Source organism: Perognathus longimembris, chromosome 7 (assembly GCF_023159225.1).
Source record: "Perognathus longimembris pacificus isolate PPM17 chromosome 7, ASM2315922v1, whole genome shotgun sequence".
NCBI classification, from domain to species: domain Eukaryota; kingdom Metazoa; phylum Chordata; class Mammalia; order Rodentia; family Heteromyidae; genus Perognathus; species Perognathus longimembris.
In genome coordinates, this window is record NC_063167.1 from 67,588,419 (window position 1) to 67,609,148 (window position 20,730).

At 42.9% G+C, this 20,730-nt stretch overlaps 1 protein-coding gene across 1 annotated transcript; it reads left to right on the plus strand.

Annotated features, from left to right (window-relative positions):
• The first annotated feature begins 2,966 nt into the window (after positions 1 to 2,966).
• LOC125354360 (ergosterol biosynthetic protein 28 homolog) lies at positions 2,967 to 4,040 on the plus strand. Its single transcript, XM_048349959.1, has 2 exons — positions 2,967 to 3,408; positions 4,009 to 4,040. The coding sequence occupies exon 1, from the start codon at positions 2,967 to 2,969 to the stop codon at positions 3,342 to 3,344; it is 378 nt and encodes a 125-aa protein (XP_048205916.1). The 3' UTR covers positions 3,345 to 3,408; positions 4,009 to 4,040.
• The last annotated feature ends 16,690 nt before the right edge of the window (positions 4,041 to 20,730 follow it).

Sequence of the window (20,730 nt, forward strand, 5' to 3'; positions counted from 1 at the left end):
GCTTATTTTAGCTATTCAGAATTGCTATTCCTCAAGGTTTCTTTGTGATTTAAATTTTTTTGTGATTTAAATTTTTTAAAATAAAATGAACGTTTATTTTATTGGTAACAAATCATTAAAAGACAAATTCTGTAGAATGCAGCATAGCCAAACATTTCCCTACATAAGCAAATCACAAGTCTCCGAGCCCACCATATACTGAGTAATGCCTACATTCTTTTACCTGTCAGTCAAGGTTCTCCAGGTTTATTCTCACTGCTGCCCTTGTTCTCTGTCTGGCCTTTTCCTCTGATTTCTTCATTGATGCCTAACTACTTGTACTTATTTGTGTATGTATGTATTTGAATTTAGGACCTCACACTCTTGCTTGCTTGGCTTTTTCACTCAAGGCTGCACTTGAACCACACCACTACTTCTGATGTTTTGCTGGTTAACTAGAAATAAGAGTCTTTTGGATTTGTCTGTTTGGGCTGTTTTTGAGTTTTGATGGTCATATTTCAGCCTTCTGAATAGCTAGAATTACACTCATGAGCCATGGGGCACTCAGCTGTAATTGTAATTGTACTTCTTACGACAGTCCATTCTCATTATGCTGCTGAGCCTTTGTTTACTCCATTCTCTCTGCCAAGAACACCCTTACCACTTGTTTTGAGATTAATTCCTTCAATTTCTTCCTTTAGGAATTAGATGATATGGCATTTTTGTTCAAGAATCGTTCCCTAAACATCCAGGTAGAATTAAGAGCTGTCTTTTCTTTTTCCAGGTTACCATTCAATGTGTCAGTTTGTGAGTACAATGCATCTTGATCAATATCACTCTTTAACCATTCTCCTTCATCCCACCCAACCCTACCTATCCCTTTAATTTTCCCAGTTTCATAGGAATATTGAATATTCATTTTCATTGAATATTATGGTTGTGTTCTTCCCCCACCCTCCCTCACTTCATTTATTTATTCATGTTTTTTTCTCATATCTGGAACTTAGATCTAATTTATACATATACAAGTAAACACGTGGTGTTGTAACTGAAGTATGGTATATTCAGGGGAGAATTCAAATGGTATAACTTGTTAGAAAAAGTTACAGGGTAACGAGTGAATACCAGGAAATTGTTATTTGATATGTATGTGGGGGAGGTCCTAGAGAAGGGGCTAGATAAATAAAGACCCTGGTTCATGCTGTTTGGTTAAGTTACATTGCTTAGTAATTTTCTATAAGCTCTTCACACTTTGGAATTTTGTCTTTTTTCAAACACAGTTTAGGGGCTGGGGATATGGCCTAGTGGCAAGAGTGCTTGCCTCGTATAGATGAGGCCCTGGGTTCAATTCCCCAGCACCAGATATACAGATATACAGAAAAAGGCCAGAAGTGGCGCTGTGGCTCAAGTGGCAGAGTGCTAGCCTTGAGCAAAAAGAAGCCAGGGACAGTGCTCAGGCCCTGAGTTCAAGGCCCAGGACTGGCCAAAAAAAAAAAATCAAACACAGTTTAGAATATGTAGATAATATCTGTTGAAATTAGCAGACCTGAAAGGAATTCAGTGTCTTCCAGATGAGGGCCTGCTTGCAAGCTAAGGATGGCAAAAAGAAGTTTAAATGGAAGATCCTCTAGTTTTGGTTCTTGGGATCAGACTCATGGGATATGGAATATAGGAACATTTACAGAGAAATCTAAGTATCAGATGACTTCCATGGAAGAGATTTGGAAAATTTCCCTGCTGCCAGGTCACTACACAGGGCTTCTATTCAAAAAAGTATGTAAAGTTCAAGTCATTCCAAAGGCCACCAGGCAAAAGTCCAATTCCTCTGTGGAGTAGTTGCCCTCTCCTGGAGGAATGCCAGAGGCCCTGGGGACCTTTGTATTCTCCAATGCATTTAGATGGAAACGTGTTTTATGCAACTTTAGTTCTTGAGAATATTTCTTCAAATGTCTTGTATGAGTGTAGATATTCTAATTGTTTTATGGCAGCAGACTTGGTTCCTGAGCCATCCAATATGAACAAATGAACATGGAAAAGAATGTGTGGTGGTAGACACCTACCACAAAGGCCAGAGAAAGGGAACAGGCTGTAGCCAGGACAAAAGACGACTTTCTTACCAGAAACCTGTCAGTCATAAACTAACATATTGGTATGTCCAAGCAAGGAGTAGACACATGAAAGGACTGAATGACAAACATTCAAGTCCCCCTTTCACATATGGTAAATTTGAGAGTAAGAATTTCGTCAGGGGATTGGAGGTATGGCTCAGTTGATAAAACACTAGCCAACCAGTGAAAGCATTAGGTACTGAATTGGAGTCCTGGATTTGGACCAAAAAAAAAAATCCCTTAGTACTACTTGCTTCGTCCTCATGTATATTTGATACATGTTTGGCTGGCCTGCCTGCCTACCTGCATTCCTTCCTTCCTTCCTTCTCCCCTTCCTTCCCTCTATCCTCTCTCCCTCTCCTCTTTCCCTCCTCTCTGCTATCTTGTTTCATCTTACCATCCCTCCCTCCCTCCCTTTCTACTTTCTTTCATTCTCTCTCTCCTCCCTTCTCTATTCTTTCTTTCCTCCCCCCCCCCATTACTTCTTCCCTTTCTCCCTCCCTTTCACTTTCGGAAGCATATTCTTAATGGTTTGTACTATCTTTATATACTTAGTTGTTGGATCCAATCATTCTCTTTTGGGGGATGAGGCTTGATCTCAGGATCTCATGCTTAGCTTTTATCAACTCAAAGCTAACACTCTATGGCTTGAACCATGCATCCAGTTCTAGATTTTTCTAGTTAATTGGATATGAGTCTTGTGAATTTGTTTGCCACTGGCTTTGGACTGCTATCCTCAGATTTCAGCTTCCTGAGTAGATAAGACTATAAATATGAGCCACCAGTACTTCCCAATCATTCTTGAAAAACAAAAAACAAACAGGCTGCAGTGCTAAGAGTCCGGTGGCCAGAAACACCCTTTCCACTTTGAGGGGAGCCATGAGCTGTTTCCTGAATGTGTTACGAGGCTGGCTGGTCATAGTATCCATCATAGCCATGGGGAACACACTTCAGAGCTCCCGAGATCATACCTTTCTCTACGAAAAGCTGTATACTGGGCAAGCCAAACTCCTGAATGTCCTGCAAGCCTGGACCTTTGGGATCTGGACACTGCTCTCCTCAGTGATTCGCTGCCTCTGCGCCATTGACATTGACAAGATGCTCTACCATATCATGCTGTGGACCTTCCTGTTTGCTCTGGGGCAATTCCTGTCTGAGTTGTTTGTATTCAGAAACGTAGCCCCCACAATTGGCATCCTGGCACCTCTGATGGTGGTTTCTCAATCCTGGGAATGCTGGTTGGGCTCCAGTACCTAGAACGAGAACCAGTATCCAGACAGAAGAAGAGGAATTGAGTCCAGTTTGCATGACCGCCTCCAAAGTTCCACCTTCCCCCTTGCTGTCTCTGTCTTCATCTTCTCCACCCGCTTAGTTTTTTTTTTTTTTGTTTTTTTTTTTAGCCAGTCCTGGGCCTTGGACTCAGGGCCTGAGCACTGTCCCTGGCTTCCTTTTGCTCAAGGCTAGCACTCTGCCACTTGAGCCACAGCGCCGCTTCTGGCCGTTTTCTGTATATGTGGTGCTGGGGAATCGAACCTAGGGCCTCGTGTATCCGAGGCAGGCACTCTTGCCACTAGGCTATATCCCCAGTCCCACCCGCTTAGTTTTTGGCTCCCTCCTCAGCCCATTTAGTTGTGTTTGGGGTTTGTTTTGGAATGGATATATATATATATATATATATATATATATATATTTCTAAGATAAATTGTATGCATGTAACACATCCATACAATATACAGTGATTTTCAAGTGTGTACCCTACCCATCCAAGTCAAGAAACTCTAGAACATTAGAAGGCCCTTCCCTGTTTTTTGTCGTTGTTCTCTCCCTTTTCTTTCTACCCCTTGATTTGACTTCTGTGGTGGGCACATAGGACTGTGAAACTCCAAGCTGCTGATTCCCCCCCCCCCCCCATCTCTGCCAGCAGTGGGACCAAGGGCTCCTTCACTACCAGGCTGCTCCCACCTAGGCTCCTCTATGCTGTGGGACCCAACAGTCAGCCATCCACAGACACACAGCGCGTCCCATGCAGGCTCCCCTCTGTGAGCAGACTGTTGGCTCTCTTATCTAGAGGTCAATGAAGAATAAAAGGGTTTGGGCTGGTTTTAGAGCTTGTGGTCACCTGTATTTGTGAAACCAATTTTGTAATAAATAGAAAAACCCTCAAAAAACAAGCAAACAAGAACATTGTAGAAATGTCATATAAACTAACTAAAAAGCAAATGTGTGCTTTAGAATGTTAAATGCATAGGGATTTAAGGTAAATAAGTAGTAAGAAGACAGTTGGTTGCACAGGTACAGATAAACTGATTACAGTAGTCCAGTAGAAAATGATCAGAATATTTTCACCTTGGTCATTACAAACCCAATATGTCTCACATCATAATGATGCTGGGTTTTTTTCGTCTTAAAAACCTAGACTGCTTATTTTTCTAGTAGACACGGTAAGGTTGTTTCTTTGGAAACACGGTGTTCTTAGCAAGTGTGAGTCCAGTGTTTTTTTCTTTTGAATTCTTTTAAAATAATCTTCCAAAAAAAGAGGAAAGTCTGGTTTCCTCTGGTACCCTGAGACCTTTATCTCTCTCTCTTTCTCTCTCTCTGTCTCTCTCTTCAGTCATGGGGCTTGAACTCAGGGTGCTGTCCTTGAGCTCTTTATCACAAGGCTAGTGCTCTACCACTTTGAGCCACAGAGCCACTTCTGGTTTTCTGGGGGTTAATTGGAGATAGGCGTCTCATGGCCTTTCCTCCCTGGACTGACTTTAAACCACAATCCACAGATTTCAGCCTTCAGAGTAGCTAGGATTACAGGTATGAACCACCAGGGCCCAGTGAGAGTTTTCTCTTAAGACAATGTTATAAGGCAGTTATAATGTTATAAGGCATGCAGTGTTCAAAGGGTTGCTTTGACTTTTGGCTTCTATGGCCAATGAGAAATTTCCCCTTTAAAACAAAACAATGCTCTATGACCATATTTTTGTGTCATAATTGCTGCTTACATACATGTCTGCATCACAGGATGAGGCTTTGATGTCAGGTACTCAGCAAATGTTGGTCAAGCATCAGTAGAAAACTCAGTTCTGTGCTAGGAGCTGGCAAATCCAATGGAAGACACTCATGGAGTGCCTGCACTCTGCTGGGAGAGTATGGTCCCTCTATTCAAAAAGCTTCTATTCCAGGTAAGCCTAGGGACAAGCAGTATGCAACAGATTTAGTAGTCTTAAACTAGGATTCAGGCAGAAGCTAGAGGAGTCCTGCTCTACAGTTGGGGAATGTCTTGACAAGAGGTGATACATGATTCCAAGTCTTGAACGATGAGTACAAATGTGTGTGTGTGTGTGTGTGTGTGTGTGTGTGTGTGTGTGTGTGTGTGTGTCATGAGCCTTGAACTCAGGGCCTGGGCACTGCCCCTGAGCTTTTTCACTTGGGTGGTGCTCTACCACTTTGAGCCACAGCTTCACTTCTGGTTTTCTGATGGTTAATTGGAGATAAGAATCTTTTCTGCCCAAGTTGGTTTCGAACGCAATTCTCAGGTCTCAGCCCCCTGAGTAGCTAAGGTTACAGGCATGAGCTACCAGTGTCTGGTGATGAGTGTTTTATCAGTTAAAAAATTAGTTTAGAGCTGGCTGTGGTGGTCCATACCTATAATCCCAGCACTCAAAAACTTGAGACAGAACTGGGAGAAAGCAAAGAAAGAGGTGACATCATTCAAAAAAGAAATGTACTCAGTTCCTGACTTAGGAAATGGTAGCCCCTCTGTACAACACCTTAGTAATAAATAGCTTATTATTGCACTGACAGAGCTGAAAGATAGAACAAATGAGGTGGACTGTCACTGTCAACTCCCACAGGGCAAGGTTTTGCTCCTCCTAAGTAGAGGGCTTAACATACTGAAATTCAGTAGTTCACACCTATAATCCTAGCTACTCAGGAGGCTGAAGTGTACGGGTTGTGGTTTGAAGCTAGACTTAATAGGAAAGTTGGTGAGACTCTTATCTCCAATGGATTAGCAAAAAGTCCAAAGTAGAGGTATGGTTCAAGTGGTAGCATGAGTAAAAAAACTAAGGGACAGGAGTCTGGTCCTGAGTTCAAGCCCTAGTACCAGCTATATAACTAATAGTGACATTAACTAGAGGCAGGAGGGCCTGGCTTTCAACTTGAAATGGTTTATGTGAGGGAAACTTCTCAGAGTGCTGTTTGGGTTTTTTTTTTTTTTTTGGCCAGTCCTGGGCCTTGGACTCAGGGCCTGAGCACTGTCCCTGGCTTCTTCCCGCTCAAGGCTAGCACTCTGCCACTTGAGCCACAGCGCCGCTTCTGGCCATTTCCTGTATATGTGGTGCTGGGGAATCGAACCTAGGGCCTCGTGTATCCGAGGCAGGCACTCTTGCCACTAGGCTATATCCCCAGCCCCTCTGTTTGGGTTTTTAGATGGAGAAGGTCAATATGGCCAGCGGTATCCTTGTAATGTTAGTAATGGTGACAGTTCTTTTGCTGATATTGATGTTCCTTCTCACGAACAACTTACAAAATACCCCCAAGTCTTCAGTCACACCCTTTCCCTCCAATTTGAGCAAACAGACAAATGGATGAGGCCCAGTGATCTGGAGGGCTTGTGAGCTGGAGGGTAATGCCTCTCAGCTCTGGAGCACCCCGTGGCCATAAATGGAAGTGGTGTTTCCAGTGTTGTTTTTGCCCTGTCTCCTGGACTTAAATGGAACTAAATTCTCTTGCAAAGATTGAGAGGAGAGGAAAGGAGAAGATAGGGCTCCTCGGGCCAGGAGCTGGCTACTAGTCTGTACACGAGAGGTCCAAGTTCAAATATGCTTGCAAAGAAAGCTTCAGTTCCATTTTCTGTCCTCACACAATGAAGCTGTTGTGTGTGCGGAGGCTGGGAGCCGGCAGCTGCATTTCTAGAGCTCTGTGGCCAATATCTGTTTGATTCCTTTTTTATTCTCTCTGTTGGAGACCTGCCCTACAGGACACACATATTTCTAGTTGCTCATGCTGTAAAGTCAAGGAAACAGAATGCTCTGAGCAGGAGTTATCAGCCCTTGTTAGCCTATGGCCGTAGTGAGTCATGAAGCAATACAAGACCAAAGACTTTGAGTAAGACAAGGAGTCATTAATCACATTCTCCTCCCTTTAAATCGTTGCCCTGCTGCTGCTGACCATTTTAGGTGGGTGAGTTTCTGGACTACTTGCTTGGTCCTTTTGCTCTGTTAGTTTAATTTTGTAAACTACCCCCTACAGGAATGTGTTGAATAAATGCCCATCTGATTTCCAAAGTCCAGAGGGATTTCAGTGCCTGCTGCTTATGGGATTTAATCAGATGATTCCTGAATTGGCTCTGACCCTCTCTTTGGGAACAATTCCTAGCGTAATAAATTTTTCTCCCACTAAGCCTCGGTGGTAGTTTTTTTTTTTTTTTTAACAGATTAAAGATTAAGCATGTTGACACAAAAGAAAACTGAGGCTTAGAGGTGGGGATGGGTAAATGCATTTAGATAGCAAGATAGTAAATTTAACATTTGATTGACACTGTGTACAGTGTCTATAGAGGTCCTTTTTTAAATGGAATGTGTTTAATCCTCAGTGTGACTCTATATTACCTTTGTTACCTTAAATGTGGGGAAACTGAGGCACAGAGAGGCTACAACATGAACTAGATTCCAAAATTGGATATATGCGTGTGTGTGTGTGTGTGTGTGTGTGTGTGTGTGTGTGTGTCTGTATACTGAGGTTTGAACTCAGGGACTCATGCACATTTGTTTGTTTTTTTTCTCTCAGGAATGTCTACTTCTGGACTTTTGCTGTGTAATTGGAGATAAGAGTCTCGTGGACTATCCTGCCAAGGCTGGCTTTGAACTTCAGTCCTCCAATTTCAGCCCTGAGTAGTTAGCATTATAGGTGTGAGCCATTAGCATCTTCCCTGATTTTGATACTTATAGTACCCAGATATCATACCCACTTCTTGTGAGCAGGGTGTTGCCTAACTTGTGTGCCTCTTAATTTCCCAGTGAACTATGTGTACTTTGGTTCTGAATATAGTTCTTAATCATTCACTGGTTTCATGCTGCTGTCCAGGCATTGGTAAGAAGTAATGGGAAAGTAAACAAGATGGAGAGTAAAGGGTAAAGTCATGGCACTGAGTGTGCATGCACACACCCAAACACCATTCCACAATCTGGCCCCTTGATTTCATATTCATAACCTCCCTGTGCTCTCACAGGCTCCTCCCCTGCCAGGTTATACATAGACCTTCCCTGAGGGATCAGTTCTTCCCACTCTAGGTCGTGGGAAGAGGCAGGAAGGAGAAGATTTCCTTTCCAAGAGCCTGGCAGAAAACCATGTTTAGAGAGGAATACATAAAAGCTGACCAACAAGGCCAGGCACTGAAGGCTCATGCCTATAATTCTAGTTACTCAGGAAGCTGAGATCTGAGGATTGTGGTTCAAAGCCAGGTTAGGAAGAAAAGTTTGTGAGACTCTCATGTTCAATAACCAGTCAAATGAATTAATCCAGTGTATCCTATTATCTTGATATGCTTGGCCCATCCTGGAGCTAAGAATTCTATTTTGAAGGGGAGGTTACTGTTTTGAAGCAACAGCAGGCTTTCTGGCTCTGAAAAAGGAAGATACAGATCCATTCTCCTCTACTGAGCATTAGGGATAAACAGGGCTGCCCACAGCCATGGTGGCCTGCAAGGATGAGAGTCATGCCTCAGCTGTTGCGATAGATACCTTGCTGGCTTGCTATCAGGCCTCTCTGAATTGGTTGGCTCCATTGAAGCCCATCCTATTAGCTCCTTTACTAGGTCTGCTATCAGCTCATCTACCTTACCTTTGAACTAGGCTGAGACTCTGGAGGCTGTTCCTTTTCTATCAAGGTCTTCTTGGTATACACAGTGATCAGGAAGTACAAAGGGACCTTCATCCTTTCTACAAGGGTCATGTAGGAGGCACAGCTATAGGAGAAGAAGCAGACTTTGCTGAGTGCAAGTGGCTCATGCCTATAATCCTAGATAGGAGACTGAGATCTGAGGAACATGGTTTAAAGCAAGCCAAGCCAGGAAAGTTGGTGTGATTATCTCCAATTAATCAGCAAAAAGTCACAAGTGGAGCTGGGCCTCAAGTGGTAGAGTACCAGCCTTGAACAAAAAACTATGAGACAGTGCCCAGACCTGAGTATAAAAAAAAAGTGGACTTTGAAGAATTGGCATCCAGGTCAAGATCAGCCATCTTCACTTAGATTAATTGTGATTGTTTTGGTTTTTGAGGTATAAATATGATTCTCTTAGTTTTATTAGGTTTGGATAGACTTCAGTTTAGAAAATAAAGTTTATTTAGAATGGCAAGTTTTCATTTTGACAATTGAAGATTTTCTGTCTGTGGCCACTTATTTCTTCCCCATGCAGCTACCAGAACACTGTTCATAGCTATGCTTTCTGAGTGAATGCTATGTGCTAGTATCTTGTTGAACCTTTCTCCCACCAAATGCTATAGTAGGGTTTAGCACCATCTGGTGAATGCACAAGACTGAGAGTCAGAGTGGTTAAGAGTCTTTCCCAAGGATACTCATTGTGGCAGAAATGAGATTTGAATCCCAGACATAAAATTTGACTCCAGACATAAAATTATGCTAGGTTGACCCTTCATCTGAAAGTGTGGTTTGTTTTCTCTCTCTCTTTCCCCTTCTTTCCTTCCTTCCTTCCTTCCTCCCCCTCCCTCCCCCCTCCCTTTCTTCCTCCCTTTCTTCCTCCCTTCCTCCCTTCCTCCCTCCCTCCCTCCCTTCCTCCCTCCCTCCCTCCCTCCCTTCCTTCCTTCCTTCCTTCCTTCCTTCCTTCCTTCCTTCCTTCCTTCCTTCCTTCCTTCCTTCCTTCCTTCCTTCCTTCCTTCCTTCCTTCCTTCCTTCCTTCCCCAGTACTGGGGTTTGAACTCAGGGTCCTGCACTTTTACTTGGCCTTTTTGTTCTAGGCTGATTCTCTATCACCTGATCCATAGAGCTACACCTTGCTTTTTGTTGGTTACTTGGAGATAAGAGTCTTACAAGACTTTCCTTCCTGGATACTGTATATACTGGTATTAGAACTAGGGAAGGGAAAAGGGATATATCAAAATAGAGAGACAAAAGATAAAAAGACAACTCCAAAAGCAGTATTTACAAAACCATTTGGTATAAACCAACTGAACAACTTATGGGGGGAGAGGGGAAGGGGGAGGGGAGGGGGGAAATTAGGGAGGAGATAACAAATTGTACAAGAAATGTACCCACAGCCTTACATATGAAACTGTAATCCCTCTGTACATCACTTTGACAATAAATAATTATTTTTTAAAAAAAGACTTTCCTTCCTGGACTAGCTTCAAACCATGATCCTCATATTTCTGTTTCCTGACTTGCTAGGATTACAGATGTGAGCCATCGGCACCCAGCTGGCAACAATTGTCTAATCAAACACTTCCCTAATATATATGTGAACAGAGCCATGGAATAAAGAGTTTTACTTTGTAAAACCTAATGCCTTAGTTTTTCATCTTACACTTGTATTTGTGTCTTTAGAAGATGAATTTACTCAGCTACTAAATATCAAGAACTCCCAGAGGTTCCTCATTAATGCCTAGGATGTAGCTCAATCGGGAAAGAGGATTTCTTTGATTGCATTGAAAGATCTGTAGAATAAGCCAAGCAAATCTGTCCCCCTATTCCCTTATGAGCCCAGGAGGAAGGTAGGAAAAAACTGTCCCATGCTTTCAATTCAATTCTTGGAAAAAAGAATCATTGACTGTCATTCAGGGTTGATTGGCATTTGAGAATTGCTTCTCTGCTGATGGTATCTTTGCACAGTAAAACTGATCTGGGCAGTTAGGCTTAGTTTCTCTTTGTCTTTTGTATTTGATGTTAATTATTTAAGCAATTTGAATTCAAGCTCTATCTTGATATGTTACTGCATCCCTCAAAAAGACAAGTTAGGAGAACTGTCAGGGTGGTGGTTTTCCAAAACAGGTTGAGTATTTTTTTTTTTTTATGAAGGGTAACCACATTACTCATGGAAATGTACTATTTATTTTTATTGTGTTGGTACGGGGGCTTGAAGTGCTGTTACTGGGACTTGAACTTAGGGGCTTGTGCTCTCATTTGGCTTTTTCATTCAAGGCTGTTGTGCTTATCACTTGAGCCACAACTTTGCTTCAAGCTATTTTGGTACTCTTGAGTAAATCGGATTACAAACATAGGACACTGGTATCTGTCTTAAAGTGTGTGTGTGTGTATGTGTGTGTGTACACATATATATGCTGTAAAGTATTGCATAGAGAGGAAGGAATGAAAGAAAGGAATAACATGGAGCAAGTAAAAATCAGCTGGCAAGGTGGTAGGTGTAAGCCCAAATGTATCAATTAATTACATTAAATATTAAATAAAATGTGGAGATTGTCAGGTTAGACAAAAATCAAGAATCATTTATATATTGCCTCCAAACAAATCTACTTCAGTTTAAAAGAAATATGGTCAAGTTCACATAAACTCCTCCAGAAAACTTAGAAAAATAGAATTCCAAGCTTACTCTGTGGAAGCAACCTTTCTTTGATATACAAATCAGATATAGTACAAGAAAAAATATAGACCAATATTGTTCATTAAACAAATACAAAATAATTCTTTAATACTTCACCAAATTGAATCTAACAATATGTAGAAAGGAAAACATATAATGCTCATGTGGGGTTTATCCGAGAAGTGGGAAATCAGCTTTCCATTCAGAATCTAACTTATCTATGTATTAGCCATCCTAACACATATTATATCAATACACGAAGAAACATTAACAAACTAATGAATAAGCTCAGTAAAATAAGAGTTGAAAGAAACAGCCTCAACTGGACTGAATAAAAGGCATTGATAAAAACAGCCTGGCACCAGTGGCTCACACCTGTATTTCCAGGTTATCAGGAGGCGGAGGACTGAGGATCAAGGTTTGAAGCCAGCCAGGCAGCAAAGCCCATGAGACTGTTAACTCCAGTTAACTACCATATAAGCTGGTATGGAGTTATGGCTCAAGTGGTAGAGCACCTTGAGCAAGAAAGCTCAGAGACAGTGCCGAGGCCTTGAGTTCAAGCCCCAGTATTGGCATAACAACAATGACGAAAGCCTACAGCAAGCATTATATTTGTTGGTGAAAGACTAAATATTTTCTTTACCTAAGATTAGCATTTCTATTCAACATGGCCTCTTAATTCTAGAATTAAGAAAACAAATGCAGTCTAACTGGAAGAAGAGAAGGGAAACTTCCTCTTTTGCTGATTATATAGGAAATCTTACAAAACTTTATATACATAATATACATCTTCATTCTAGTAATGAACAATCAAAATGAAAATATAAAAACAAGATAGTAACAAAAACAAATATTTAAATAAATTGAATAAAATTATGTAAACTTTAAGCACTGAAAACTGTAAAATATTGCTGAAATTAAGTTCTAAGAAATGAAGACATAACTGCGAGGCACTGGTGGCTCACATCTATAATCCTAGCTACTCAGGAGGCTGAGATCTGAGCTAGACTAGGCAAGAAAGTCCATGAGACTCTTTTCTCCAATTAAACACCAGAAAACCAGAAGTGGCGCTATGACTCATGTGATAGAGTAGTCACTAGCCTTGAGCTGAAGAGCTCAAGAACAGTGCCCAGACCCAGAGTTCAAGCCCCACAACCGATTAAAAAAAAAGACATAAAATATGTTTGTACTGTAAGATGATGATCATTAAATTGATATTTCTCAAACCAATTTGTTGAATTAATATAATTCAAACAAATTTCTAAAAGAAAATGAAAGGATAATTTTAAAATGTATATGAAAATCCAAAGACCAAGAACATTTAAAACTTAAAACCAGGATGGAAGTACTAACACTTTTTGATTTCTCTACTTATTATAAAACTATAGCAAACAAGGTACTGTGGTATTGATGTCAAAATACACAAAAAGGGAGATGGGATGGAACAAAAATAGAAATAGACCCTCACATACAGCGAATTTATTTTCAAGAAATGTGCTAAAGCTGCTGAATGGGCAGAAAATCTTTCTACAAATGGTACTGGCACTTTTGGGTAACTATTTGCACCAAAATGAAATTCAATCCTTACCTCATACCATATACAAAGACTAACTTGAACCATGGACTTGGGTGTAAGTCTGAACAGAAGACTAGTTTTAAAGTTAAAACTGAGAGATTTATAGAGGAAAACACAGGGAATAGCTTTAGCTTTAGGTTTAGCAAAAGTATAAATAAACAAAAAGAAACAACCAAATGAAACCTGCTTAATTATAGACTGGGAGAAATATTTGCAATGATACATCTGACCAAGGATTTGTAACTAAACTCTTAAATCCATTTAAAAGACGAATTATCCTATTCTTAAAATAAGTAAACTTTATTTGTTTTGGTTTAGGGGCTTGAATTTAGAGCCTGGGCACTGTCCTTGAGCTCTTCTGCTAAAGGCCAGCTCTACTTCTGGTTTTCTGGTGGTTATTTGGAGATAAAAGTCTTACAGACTTTCCTGCCTGGACTGGCTTCAAACTGCGATCCTCAGATCTCAATCTCCTGAGTAGTTAAGAGTTTTGCAGGGGGGAGCCACCAGTTCCTAGCTCAGTAAACAATAGTCACTTCACCAAGAAAACTATAAAAACATTAGATAAGCGAGGTACCAGTGGCTCATGCTTGTAATCCTAGCTACTTAGGAGGCTGAGATCTGAGGATCACAGTTCAAAGCCCACAGGCAAGAAAGTTTGTGAGACTCTTATCTCCAATTAACCACCAGAAAACCAGAAGTGGCACTGTGGTTCAAGTGGTAGAGCACTAGCCTAGAGCCGAAGAACTTAGGGACAGTGCCCAGGCCCAGAGTTCAAGCCCCATGAACTGACAAACAACAACAGCAAACATTAGATAAGAACATTAAAAAAAAAAACCCACACACCTGGATGGTTAATAAATATCACCATACAGATGATATTTTGGTCAATGGTGGGCTGCATATATAATAATCTCATAAGATTGTAACAAAGCTGGCATGAACTGGAGTTAATAGCTCCGTGGTAGAATATATGGTTAGCATACACAAGTTGTCAGGTTCAACATCCATCTAACCCCATTTAAAAAGGAAAATTATATCCCTCGATATGGGTGGCTCAAATCTGCAATACCAATCCTAGCTACTCTGGAAGCTAAGATCTGAGAACTGTGATTCAAAGCCAACCCAGACAGGAAAGTGTATGAGACTCTTAACTTCACCAAAACGCCAGAGGTGAAGCTGTGGTTCAAGTGGTCGAGTGCCAGCCTTAAGCAAAAATGCTAAGGGACAGTGCTCAGGCCCTGAGTTCAAGCCTTAGTACCAGTGCACACACGCAAGCACCCATGCACACACACACAGGCAGACAGACAGAAGCTTAAAAGTCCTATCACTTGAGGTTGGAGGATCACTCTGTTGGTAAAGTGCCAGCCAATGATCAAAAGCAATAGTTTCTGAGTGCAAGTCCACCTTGGGCCAAAAAAGAAAGAGGGAGAGAGAAGGAGGGAAGGAGGGAGGGAGGGCAGGCAGAAAGAAAAAAAAGAAGGAAGGAAAGAAGAAAGGAAGAATAAAAGAAAGATTGTTATCATTTAGTGATGTTAAAATTCTCTTATTGTCATAGTTAAACTTACTACGTTTGTTATAATACTAAGGCAAACCTATTGCTGTCTACAGTATGTAAGTATATCACATAATGCAATGCATAGTGCCTGCCAGTGGTAATAAAATTATGCATTTATTATTTATACATGTTGTCATGCTAGCATGTACTTCTGTCTATAAAGAGAAGTGTATTAAAGCCAGGCTCTGGTGGCTCACGCCTATATCCTAGCCACACAGGAGGCTGAGATATGGGGACTGCAGTTTGAAATCAGCCCAGGCAGGAAAGTTTGTGAGACTCTCACCATCAATAAACAACTCAGAAAAGGCTGGGAGTGGTACTGTGGCTCAAGTGGTACAGTGCTAGCTTTGAGCAAAATAAGCTCAGGGACACACACAAAGATAGATAGTTGGATGGATGGATAGATAGATAGATAGATAGATAGATAGATAGATGATAGATAGGTAGATAGGCAGTGGTTTATTATAAAGCTGTTTGCCATGTTGAACTGACAGGAGACTGAGATCTGAGAATCATGGTTTAAAGCCAGCTCCGGCAGACAAGACTAAAATTCTTACTTCTTATCAGCAAAAAGTCAGAAGTAGAGGTATGGCTCAAGTAGTACAGGGTCAGCCTTGAGTAGTAAAGCTAAGATGAACTCTAGGCTCTGAGTAAACCCCAGTATGAGCAAACCTTCAAAACTATCCCAATCTTTTCAATTCATACATTGGATATTGACACTTACACACACTCCTATCTCACATCTACCTTACTGACTTCTTTGGACGAATTCTGATTTGTGTGTATATATGTGTGTGCATGTGCATGTGCCTGTCCTGGGGCTTGAACTCAAGGCCAGAGAGCTGTCCTTGAGCATTTTTGTTCAAGGCTAGCACTCTATCACTTGAGCTATAGCTTTCTTTGAATAGTTAATTAAAGATAAGAGTCTCACAAACTTTCCTGCCTGGACTGGCTTTGAGCCATGATCCTCATATCTCAGCCTCCTAGCTTGGTTTTATGATTTCATATGGAAAATCCCTCTCTGATAACCATAGTCAGGAGAAATTCTATGAGGGACATTGGGGAACAGTGAGATAGCAGCTCCCTGACTGCTGACTGCACAGGAACTAAGGGCAGCCAAGGCCTTTGGACTCAACTAACATGGGAGCAGCAGCTATTAGCTTCCATTTCCCCCATAAAAGGAAGCTCTGTCAGCAAACATTTCTCAGCAATAACTTAGTAGTTTCCTAGAGAACTGACCTTCTAGCTTTGTTCATATGTTGAAGTACATGTGGGAAGGAGATGCTATTTGCTAATGTACAGCTGTGCTGATTATACCCGTGTACAACAGGCCCCAAGAAAAAGAGAAGGAAATCATGCAGTTATTGGAAGGAAGCAGAGAACAAGAAAAATGATGAAGGATGCCTTGGCTTGGAAGACTCTCAATTCTGCAGTGAATTAGTGTTCCTGAATGCAAGTTGATAATTATGTGCCTGGTGGTTTCTCCAATTAGACATCACTCCATGTCACAGGAAGTGGTATAATTTGCAGATTAGGTCCATTTTAATGGCCATAAAGATTTGCATAAACCTGGAACCAAAAGAAGATGAAAGTCAGGCAGGATTTGAGTTGTGCTTCTGGCCTTTGCTCTATGTGAATGGTGGCTGAAGATAAGAAACTGAATAGTTGGGGTTGTTTCCCAATACCTTGGCCTTCCCAGTTGTTCCAGTTAAAAGTAACACAGAGCATGCTCAAACCCTACCTTGCCATACTCTCTTATAACACAGGGTTGTAAATGAAACCTTAAATTATTAGCCTAGGCAAGGAGGCCTAGCTCATAATTGATTCAGCTCCAAAAGTCTTATGCCTAGTTTGTGCTCTGGTAAGTAGCACCCAGAGGCTGTAAATCCAGAATCTGAATAAGGGGGAGGGAAATCTGGGTGTATTGATACAGGCCCTGGTGGCTCATGCCTGTCATCCTAGCTACTCAGAAGGCTGAGATCTGAGGATCACAGTTCCGAGCCAGTCCAGGCCGAAAAGTCTATGAGACTCTCGTCCCTAATTAATCCAGTAAAAAGCTAGAAGTGGAGCTGTGGCTGAAGAAATAGAGTGCTAGCTTTCATGAAGAAAACAAAAAAGTCCCTCACACCAAAGAATTATCCAATTTAAAATGTCAGTGAAGCCAAAGTTGAGGAATCCTGATGCATAGATAATATATGCAGATTTTGCCTGGTATTACACACCTAGAATCCTAGTACACATGATATGGAGTTAGGAGAATCACAGACTGAAGCTAACTTGACCATAGCAAACCACACTGGTGGCATGGCTCAAATGATAAATCACCTGCATAATAATGGCTTAAGTTCAAACCCCAGCAGCACATAAGGGAAAAAAAGGACTTGAACATGGATCAAGTGGTAGAACACTTGTCTAACAAGAATGAGGCCCTGAGTTCAATCCCCAGGACTTCAAAATAATAACAATGAACTAGAGTTATGAAATTTTATAGCATAAACTACATGTGTTCTAAGTCACATGACCCCTGAATGGCAGAGCTGGGTTTTTGAGTCCTGCTGTGATTCATCTGTGATTTCTCGGTCTGAAATTCAGAAAGATCCTACTCAGGTCAGATTCCCAAAATAGAACATTAGTTGGAAAATGTCTGTGTTCTTAATGTAAGGAGGATGACTGGGGTACTTTTGAGTTGCTTTCATTTGCTTTATTTGTTTTGTGCTGGTGCTGGGGCTTGAACTCTAGGCCGGGGCGCTGTCCCTGAGAGTTGTTTTTGCTCAAGGCTAGTACTCTACCATTTGAACTAACAGCTCCACTTTCAGTTTTGCAGTAGTTAATTGTGGATGAGTCTCATAGACTTGAATGTCATCCTTAGATCCCAGCCTCCTGAGTAGGTGTGAGCCACCAGCGCCCAGCAGGAAGATAATTGTAAAGCAGTCTTTGTCCCCTGGCTGGCACATGAACACACACACACACACACACACACACACACACACACACACACACTGCTTTCTTCCAGTGATGGCTGCTGGATCCAGAGAAGTCACCCTGCAGTGCCATGCAGCACAGGACCAGGCATGGAGGCCATTTCCTGGGAATGTTTGAGGCCTGACACCTGACCCTGATGTGGGCTTTTAGGTTACTTAGTAATGGTACTTCCCACCACGAGGAGAGGCTTTCCGAGTCAGTCCACCTCTCCTCAAGTGTTAAATGTACATGTATCAGCATCTATTGAGATGGAATCACAATAGCCTAGCATGGAGGAGGTCCTAGAATCAGAATTGGCTCTAGATAGATAGCGAAAGGAATGGTGCCTGAAACAAACAGTAGGCCTAACTGTATCCCAGGCCTCGCCGTGCAAGGAGGCGGCTCCAGTGCTGCCACATACATCTCTGATATCCTGTGTTGGAAGATGTTCCATGCTATAAGATCTGGGTGGACTTTGCAGCTGCCCACCCTCCTGCCTCAACCTCGAGGCCATGCAGACTTTGCTTGGGTGCTTCCTGCATTGATAATGGGTCTTAAGGTCTTGTCAGGACACCCCCCCCCCCTGCACACACACACACACGACCCCCACTAACCCAGAAGTTGAGCAGAAGCACCAAATGGGCTAAAAGGCAGGAGGCTCTCTGCTCCTGCCAGGCAGAAAGGCTCTCGAGAGTTCACTAACCTGGTTGTTTAAATATAGGAGCGGAAACAGATGCTGGCTGAGGCGGAAGTCTCTGAGGAGAGCAGGGCTTTGGGTAGTGGTTTGCCAAGGCTGATAAGAGCATAGGATGGGCTCCAAGCTCAGTCTCTATAGATCTGCTTCGGAGCCTTGCTGACGTCCCCTTGAACCCTCACCAGCTCCTCTGCATGCTTCTCCTTACAACTGAGACAAAAGGGGTTATTTTTAAGCAGGTCTTTGTGACTCCTTTTGGCTTGTGTCCTGCTCCCATTCCTCAAATGCCCTGAGAGCAGCTTCTTGCCTAGGCCACATCTGCAGAGGTGCAGGCTTCTAGGCCCTGTGTGGTGAGGACCAGATGCATATAGATAGTGGCGTGGCTGAGTGCAGGGGTGAGGGTATGAGGGTTCAGAGGCATGGTCTAAGCAGGCAGCGCACACACCCTGTTGGTCTTTTGTGCAGAGAACTCCCAGCCTCAGGCCCAGGTCCTGGCCTCAGAGGAAGCAGGCAGATGCGTCACTCAGGAATCCTGTGGCCCAATCAACACCTTCTAGATAAATATAGGAATGCCGCGCCGAGGTGTCTCCCAGACAGTAGTCCAGGGAGCTCCCCTTTCTGGCTTGGGGTGTTCTGACCTCTGTGGTCTGTGGGGACATTCCTTCCTCCTGTGTCCCTCTGCTCAGGGAGTGCTTGGGGGACCATGTCCGGCTGGGTGCTCCACCGGCATCCTCAAATTGTGTCTAGGATGACTCACAGTGACCGCCTCTCTCCTCCTCCACCCAGTACAGTAGAGCACGGGAGATGAGCTGCCGTCATTGAGACTTCTGGGGGACTGTCCCAGACACAGGCCCCATACACAGGTCTCCTCAGAGCTCCCACGGTCGCTTCTGGCTTCCTTTGGTCCCTAGCCCACAGGGAATGGCCCCAAGTGGATCTAAGCTCGGGCTTGTGATGCAAAGGACAGTTGGCTCCTGGCAGGGACTTCCTTCTCTGTCATCTGCTGGAAGGAGATGACCAGGGTCCTCGGGTCCTGTCTCAGAACAGGAAGGCCCCGTCCTCTCCCACTCTCTTAAGTCTCTTTCAGGGGTCTGAGGCCTGGCAGAGTACAATTTAAACAACTGGTACTTGTTTTCCAAGGTACAGAGCATCTGGCTCTGTTCTCTGCAGGTCCTGTTCTCTCCTGGTCAAGTGGCCTCTATGAAATCAGGCAGGAGTAGCTATAACCACTGTATTGAGGTCTCCCCCAAGGGTGGGAACCACAATGTAATGGGGTCTGAGGAGGGGTGGATCCCCCATCCCTCCAAGAGTCCACCACTCAGAGACAGTCTCAGTAAAAAGATGGATTTATTGGGGAAGTAAAAAGTATACTGACCAGCCAGGATCATGGCCCAGACTTGGGAGCTGGAACTGCAACTGTAGCAGGTGGCCAATGAGGTTACAACACTTACAGAGCATGCCAGGTCACATGCAGGTGGCCAATGGAGTTACAATCTGCCTCATAGCAACTGTGTGAACCAACCTATCACTTTAGTTAGGCTTGGCGCATGGATGTGGTGGGGCTCACATGATGCAGGCGGATATGCCTACTCACGGGAGGGCACAGGTTTAACCTTGAGCTTTCCACTACTCAGATGGTCAAGCAGTTTACACAAACTTATCACAGCAAAAGGGAACTTCTCTGGATAGGGCGGGGGAGATCTTAGTGAAGATGGAATCAGCTTCTGCTCTCTTTAACTAATCTGAGATGGAGTCAATCTGACACCCCTCAACAGCCAATGATGGCACTGGCCACATCTGACCTCCATATTCCCAATAACCCAAATCACCACATTGGTGATGCTAGGATTAGACCCTTCTCTGAAGCTGACTGTTGAGCTGGCTTTCTGTTGCGTTTAAGACTCTAAGCTCTTGACTTGGGATTCTCATCTGTAGGAATGAAGATTACTCAGTTCTCAAAGTTACAGTTGGATGAAATGAGCTGCTCTAGGCTGCGAAGCACAGTGGCTGGGGCTGTGATTGCCCTATGCTCAGGCTGGTTCCACATTGAGGCTCGCTATATAACCTTGCTTAATGTCAGTTTCCTTGACTGCAAAAGTAGTAGATGTGGCAATAACAACAAGCTCTACCATTGGGCTGCATCAAGAAATAAGGGAAAGGCTGTGAAGGTCGTTCCAAGGTTATGAGTAGATGGCATGCCAGCATTGTGCCTGAGGGCTATGATCATCCCATCACCACAGAAGTATGTCCTCAGAAAGGCCCCTGGCTCTAGGAGAGATATGACTCTCTGATGTGCTATAATACAACTTT

Excerpts from the sequence above, each read along its gene's own strand:
- LOC125354360 (XM_048349959.1), top strand. The coding sequence starts at position 2,967 with ATGAGCTGTTTCCTGAATGTGTTACGAGGCTGGCTGGTCATAGTATCC.